General features: G+C 30.6%; 1 protein-coding gene across 3 annotated transcripts; it reads right to left on the bottom strand.

The window, feature by feature from the left end:
- On the bottom strand, positions 3,751-7,107 carry LOC107608130 (calcium uptake protein, mitochondrial-like). 3 transcript variants are annotated; one of them, XM_021108045.1, is made up of 6 exons: positions 6,861-7,107; positions 6,611-6,645; positions 6,109-6,176; positions 5,801-6,024; positions 5,601-5,684; positions 3,751-5,246 (listed from the first exon to the last, which is right to left on the bottom strand). In XM_021108045.1, the coding sequence occupies exons 1-4, from the start codon at positions 6,869-6,871 to the stop codon at positions 5,860-5,862; spliced, it is 279 nt and encodes a 92-aa protein (XP_020963704.1). In that variant the 5' UTR covers positions 6,872-7,107; the 3' UTR covers positions 3,751-5,246; positions 5,601-5,684; positions 5,801-5,859. The 3 variants fall into 3 exon arrangements, 2 of the variants coding, with proteins under 2 accessions (XP_020963704.1, XP_020963705.1); XM_021108046.1 differs by lacking the exon at positions 3,751-5,246 and adding an exon at positions 5,274-5,456; XR_002351487.1 differs by lacking the exons at positions 6,611-6,645; positions 6,861-7,107 and having other exon boundaries at positions 3,751-4,728; positions 5,182-5,246; positions 6,109-6,553.

Raw genomic sequence — 7,473 nt, 5'->3', positions numbered from 1 at the left:
TAATTCAACTTTTAACACTTAATAATCAACTTGATAAATTTTTATCAGGTGTACGAGCAATCTAAATATCAATAATCAAACTTAAATTGGATTTAATTTGTGTTATTTTTTATTTTTTGAAGTTAGAAAAGATATGTTTATATGTTGATATTTTTCTTTTAAAGTTATCTTTGATTTTGACCATCATAGATAAAAGAATTCTTTGCTATGAATATTATAATAAAAAATTGATTTTGTGATTGTATGAAAATGTTTAAATGATTATTTAGTAGCATAAATAAAAAGAGGGATTATGCTCTTTGAAAATGAAGAGTAGATTGATAAAATGATTTGAATGAGGATAACAAACTCATGTTATGAAAATTATAAATTCAATAGTGATTGAGATTTTATTTTTTTACTTTAAAAGATATTTCTCTTAAAACGAAAGTGTTTGATTATATTAACAGTAAAATTATCCTATATTTTTAAAATAGAAAAAATAGATAAATTTTAAATAATATTTTATTATTTTAGATTATTAAATTCTTTTTAATATTATCCTATATTTTAAAATATAAAAAAACAGATAAATTTTAAATAATATTTTAATATTTTAGATTATTAAATTCTTTTTAATAGATACTTGTCTCTTCTATTAAAAATTTTTGGATCTGTGAATAGCCATAAAGAATAGAGTAGGTATAAGCATTAAAAGTGAAGATCAAGACTCAGCTCAAGATTAGAAATAACTAACTAATTATATTTAGTAGCTAACCTGGAAAGTAGGTAAAGTTGTTAAGTTCACTGTTATATATAATAGCACTCAAATAGGCTTGTGTAATTAGAATTCTAAATACAATTTCATTTCATGCATATTTTTTCTTTCAATTTCTTTCATTATCTTATTNNNNGCAACTGCGTTCGTTTTATGATATATTCTAAATTTTTTAGAAAGTAAGGTTTGAATTTGCCTTAGTGAAACCTTAAAATAAAAAATTCATCCTAGCGTATTTCTCATTAGAAAAAAAGAAATACAATAGGCTTCCAGAGATAATTGTTTTTTATAAAAATGAAAAATACAAAAAGAGAATTCTTCGTCAAAGAATTGTATTTTCGGTAAACGTCTCCTACAAAATTTCTTTCCCCCTGTATTCTTAAAAATCATCTATAGTGCATATTATTAGACTAGACATTTCACCTAAAATACGGCCTCATTCAAACCTTTTAGAATTGGAACTGTTCCTGATCAATGTTCCAATAAATCAATGAAATGATAAATTAAATGGCCCTACACGGCAATACTCTAAGAGCAAGTAGTACTTGAGTTCATTGGCATGCTTATCCCATTATTCATCAATGACAGAAACAACAAATTCTTTCACGTGAAGAAGCAAAAGTACTTTGCCCCGCGAAATTCTATATCTTATTACTATTATTTATATATTTATAGAGTAAAATGTCGTTTTTGTCCCTAACGTTTGAGGTAAATTCTATTTGTGTCCCTAACGTTTAAATCGTCTTATTTTTATCCTTAACCTTTGTAAAAGTTATTCAATGTTATCCTGCCGTCAATTACACATCATGAACGCTTTAGTTTGAGTTTTAAAAATCTCTTCTTGAAGTTAGAATACAAATGTCTGGGATAAAATCGATGATCTACTCCGAAAAATAACTCATCAAATATTGAAACTAATTTCTACAATATTTACATAATTCACTTTTCTAGGGACATAATTAAATCTAAACACAAATAGTGGGTATAATATTAAAATCGACCACATCCAAGTGAGACCTAATTGAGAATGAATACATCCAAGTGAGAATAATTGAAAAATATAATCTAATTTATTAGTATAATTGATTGTAGGATAACATTGAATCACTTTTATAAACGTTAAGGATACACATAGGACGATTTAAATGTTAGAGACACAAATAGAACTTATCCCAAACATTGGGACAAAAACAATATTTACTCTATATTTATATATATCCAGCCTCAAATTGACGGTCCACGAGCTAATGTAGACTTCTTCGTTGCCGGTTTCCATGCAACTAACATCCTGTTTTATATTTTATTTATTTATTTAACATTTAAGAGTAAATACTATTTTCAATTCTCAGACCACTTGTTTGAAATATAAAGTATTTTTACAATTTAAAAATTTAACTAATTAGTGGCCTTTAATATATTAGTAGAATACCATTTACAGGAGTAATAAAAACAAATATTTAAGTAATTAGTGGCCTTTAATATATTAGTAGAGTACCATGTACAGGAGTAATAAAAAATGCTTAAAGGAATTACTTAAATAGTTAAGAACCGATTAAGTAAAATTTTAGTCTCTATCATCTATTTTTACTGCACATATTTTGCTTTTAATTTACTAAAATTTTAAATAAATATTACTCTCTCCACTCCAATTAACTAGGCGATTATATCCACCACTTTGACAAAGTTATATATGCAAGAAATGAATGTATTCAAATATAAATTATTTCTACATATATTAGTTCTTTTAATATATTATTTGGTCAAAATAATAAACAATTATATTTAGAAGCCACGCACAAGATTAACTTTTGAACTTTTGTGAATTAACCTGTGTTTTTAACTTTTGTAAATTGAAGAAAATGATAGAGGAGAAGGTGAAGTGCTCAGTACGTACTACGTAGAAGCTAAGCTACTAAAATACTCGCATGCAATAAACGTGCAATTTGCAAGAATTTAGACGTCAAAATTACATGAATGTCAAATGTTGCATACTTTTCAAAGTCAAGTTTCTATCAAATACTCATTGTCCTTTTGTCTTATCATCATCATGAATAAGCTTTAATATTACTTATTCCAAACTATAGTTTCATACTGTAAAGGGTAGTTAGGACTTTTGGCTTATAGTTCTATCTATATTTACTCTTTTTTAGATATTTTTTTAATATATGTATTTTATTTTTGTACTTAGTTTATTCTTTCTAAAAACTCTCATTGAGATCCAATGTGTTCATCTATTTTTATATGTTTATCAAGAACCCAAATTTGCATTGTTATTGAACCTTAACATGATATCTAGAGCCTAAATCGATCCATGACGTTAACAATTTCCTCTGCCACTGCAAACAAAATTTTTTTAGTCCCAAATTTGAATCTGAAACTACCAAAGCTTCTGGAACAATTTTTGCTAAGTATGAAAAATGGAGTTAACAAGACAATAATTTGAGTTCATAGATTCTAACTTCCATCAATTCCTCTTTGAAGAATATTATAGTGCATTGCTGGTCATCTCTGAAAATCTAGCAAAAGCTTCAACACCATTCGGTTGAATCTAGGAAGACAAAAATAAAATAACTCAGCAAATCAACTCAAACATAAAAGAAGAAGAATCATTCTACACTACAAGGATTTTGCTCATTTGTGGCGGTTTTTTTTTTTTATTTGTGGAGGTTTCAAATCCCCACAGAAAGGATCGTGGCAGTTTCGGAAACTCCCAAAATTTGATGTGCCACGAGCTCCTTTGTGGCGGTTTTCTATACTTTTTGTGGGGGTTCTGTGCTTGCGTTTTGTGGCAATTCTTGGTCAATCATTGTGGCGGTTTAGAACTCCCTTAAAAATAATTTTCAATTTAAAAAAAAACACATTCATGTGGGTTTCAACCTCCACAAATATGTCAATATTAGTCTGAAACAATTAATCTAGATACTAGAATTACACTATTATACTACTAATCAATTATCATTTAAAAGAAATCTTTAAATAAGACACATTAAAAATTTAGAAGGAAATTAAAATATTACATATTTGAACAAAATTTAACATGAATAATTTGAAATATAAAACAAGGTCTGTCAATATGACCTCGACCAAACTGGATAGTAAACTAATATAAAAACCCATTCGCATCCCAATTGGATGAAATAAAGATTGTATTTCAACTATATAAAGCACTAAAATTAATTTGGCTGATTAAAGCATTCTAGCTGTCACTTGAAAATATGATGACACCCTATGCAGAAACCATAAATATATATTGAAAATTTCAAACCCTAGACAAGTAAGCCACTAGAAAAGAGGTTATTTGATTCGGTGAGTTACCGAAATGATCAAACACTATTCCTGGTTGGCAAACATGCTTGAACAAGCGAATGCCAAGTTCTCTTCCTTCTTCTTCCTAGTTGATCTTGGGATCTTCATCATTCAGAACAGGGTCAAGTTCCTTCACTATCTCTATAGCCTCTTCCAACATGTCATATAGAAGCTTTTGTGCTTGCCACGAGCATCATCATCACCATAAGACCAAAAAAAAGGAATTGGAAAACATGTGGAATATAACATCCACTCATTAGAGTTTTCTTTCAAAAAATTAAATTCCTAAGCCGACATATTAGATATAAACCATTCCTATTTTTTTATCTAAATTTTAAAAGAAAAAGACAAATAAATGAAAATTTCTAATTTCTTTATTACGAAACAAATAAATTCCTCTAACCATTGTAAATAAGAGAAAGGACATATGTGTCCTCAGCTTACAAATCAAAATTTAGAAACAGAAAGAAACGAAGGTGCTGCAGGATACGAACCTAGAGTTGGTTGTGCTTAAGGGTGTGGGGGTTTGGGCTTGCATTCTTGGGCAGCATTAGGGTGACTCCTTTGATGAAACGCAAGCTGTTTTTGCTAACCATCTGCTGCACACTCTACTAGTCTTTCCAATAACATTATTGTTGTATTAGATCTCATCTCTTCCTCTATCTCTATTGCAATTTGACTCAAAAAATAATACAACCCAAAATTAGAGGGGAGATGAGAATAGAGACCGTTATTTACTCTACATTACTAAGCCCATTAATCAATCATAACTACACAAGTACATACAAATAATTGAAATGTTACTTAATACATTATTAGTTATTATTTATACAAATAATTGTACTGTCAAAAGGAGCATAATATTAGTTATTATTTATATATCTAGAAAGTGAATACACAATGAAAGCCATTAGATGTCAATAAATACAAAGTACTAAATGCCTTGATTGACACATAGCCATCATATGTTTATATAACTAGTACGTATAAGAAAGAAGGAGAATGGAAAATGGTAAAATGAAAAACAACCCTAAATTTGATCCACTCAAGCGGTCAAGCCCTCCCCTCCAACTTTAGGAAACAATGGATTAAATAAAGAAGGGGTAATAGGATAATACCGGTTTTTTTTTTCTTGAATAATTTGCGCTGACGTTCAATTGCCTCCTTTGTTTCTATTAGTTGCCTATACAAAAGTAAATAAATGAAAATAAAAAATCAAAAGACAACAGAATTCATGTATGTATTATTTAAAATGCAACCTTTTCATAAGCAAGGTTCCAATTTTGGCCATAAAAAAGAGGCCTACAATCATAAGGAATTTACATGCTCTGCAATATGGTAAATTCTTTTTATAAATACCATCACTTTCTTGAATTCTTCTTTGTCTATTTCCCTATTAACATGATCCTTAGAGAGCTCAGATGCACAAACCAGGATATCATTGATAGTGGACAAAATCAATTGCTATTGTAACAATATATGTGTATAATCATTATGATTGTGACATTTTTTCTTGAAGGAAGGAAGAAGATCCTACCCATTATTGTTAAGATCAAACATTTTGAAGGCGACTGTGAAGCTGGATTCTGGTACGCTGAGGAGAGTAACAAAAAAGATGTACCTGTAATTGAGGAAGAAATGGATTTGTTATCCAAATTAGCAGCACTTGAAATCTGAACAAATGAGATTGATTCATGTATAGAAGAAGATGTGATAACAACAGAACAGAATACTCACTCTGGAAAAGAAATGACTCCATCATTGTTAGTGTCAAAGAGCATAAAGAATTCAGAGGGTTAACACCGCAATGTACCAGGAACCTGCTCCCCTCTGAGAAAGCCCTCTCTAACACGGTTTGATTCCGAAGGAGGGAACACCGGAACAACAGCACGCATCAAATCTACAGGTGTCATATAAACCTCGCCATTCACGGTTTTGATCGATGCAAAGTACTCAAAAACCTGCAAATTAAATGAATAAGAATCAATATCACTGATCATTGAAGAAACACATAATGGAAAAGACTAAAAAACTGAAATGATTACCTTCTCTGGAGGGCTCTGTAAGCGGATACGTTTTTCATAGTTGAAGAATACTCTTCTTCTGTAGCTGTCTGTAAAGGATAAACACAAGAAATCCAAAGATTACATTTGGCATAACCTGCTAACATAGAAGATAGAGGCATGACGACGGCAGAGAAAAGACAGAGATCAGCCACAAAACGCAAACACACAAATTCTATTTATCATTTGAGGCATTTCCGGAATCAATTAACAGGCATGTCATCATATCATAGAAAACAATCTAATCAATAATCACACTTACTAAAACAACTAAATGAAAAATAGAAAACACAAAGATTGAAGAATAGAAAATCACTAAAGTTTGAAAGAAAAAAAAGAAGAAACAAAAGATCAATTCGAAGGGAATAGAAGAAACACATTTTCTAGTAGACGAATCAGATCAGAGAACAAAGAAATAAAAAATAGAGAACAAAAAAAAACTTGAAAACAGGTCTGATTTGAGAGAAAGAGCGTTTTTATTTACCTTCTTGAAAGAGCCTGAGCTTCTTCCTCCGTGAGCTTGCCTCGATGCAAACAACGAAAAGCAAAAATTAGAAAAAGAATTCGAAAAGTCAGAGAGAGAGAGAGAGAGAGAGAGAGAGAGAGAGAGAGAGAGAGAGAGAGAGAGAGAGAGAGAGAGAGAGAGAGAGAGAGAGAGAGAGAGAGAGAGAGAGAGAGAGAGAGAGAGAGAGAGAGAGAGAGAGAGAGAGAGAATAGTGGATGAATGTGTTAACCTGGCCTCCATTTATAACTCTAGCGGGCGACGGTTGACGGAGGAAACTTGGCGGCAACGGCGGCAAGGAGATGAATGGCGGTGGCGATGGAATCGTGATTCTGGGGTTTCAGTCTCTCCCTGCTTGTTCTCTCTCTCTCTCGAATAACTCTTTCATTTTTTTATTTTTGGTATGGATTTGGTAAATATTTTTTTGGGTTGGGTTTTTTATAAATAATAGGGTTAAAAAGTGAAAACAAATAGTGGGAGTTTTTAGTCACAAAAAAAAACAGTGAGAGTTTTTGTTAACTCTTTAAAGTTATAAATAAACTATATTGTGGAGGTTTTAATAACTCTCACTAAAAAACTTCCACAAACAAATAAGAATTTTGTAGTGCTATCACTGATTACCTTTCCAAAATTAAGAATCTAGTTGCATCATTGGCTGCTACAGATTATAATCTTTCTAACGAAGACCATCTTGAAGCGATTTATGAAGGTCTCCTTGGGAAATTTTTAAGTTGAATCTCTTTAATCCAAGTGAAACCAGAACTATATTCAGTATCGGTGATGTATGTTGAACATCTACTCACCTCTCATGAAGACACAATGAAGAAGTTCAAACAATTATCACT

This window comes from Arachis ipaensis, chromosome B07 (genome assembly GCF_000816755.2).
Source record: "Arachis ipaensis cultivar K30076 chromosome B07, Araip1.1, whole genome shotgun sequence".
NCBI lineage: Eukaryota > Viridiplantae > Streptophyta > Magnoliopsida > Fabales > Fabaceae > Arachis > Arachis ipaensis.
This window is presented reverse-complemented; position numbering and strand designations above follow the sequence as displayed.

What these genes read in the sequence shown, in the direction of transcription:
- LOC107608130 (XM_021108045.1), bottom strand. An exon ending in GCTCAGGCTCTTTCAAGAAG is followed by an intron (nt 6,177 to 6,610) that starts GTAAATAAAAAC and finishes TATCCTTTACAG; the next exon opens with ACAGCTACAGAAGAAGAGTA. An exon ending in TACAGAGCCCTCCAGAGAAG is followed by an intron (nt 6,025 to 6,108) that starts GTAATCATTTCA and finishes TTTAATTTGCAG; the next exon opens with GTTTTTGAGTACTTTGCATC.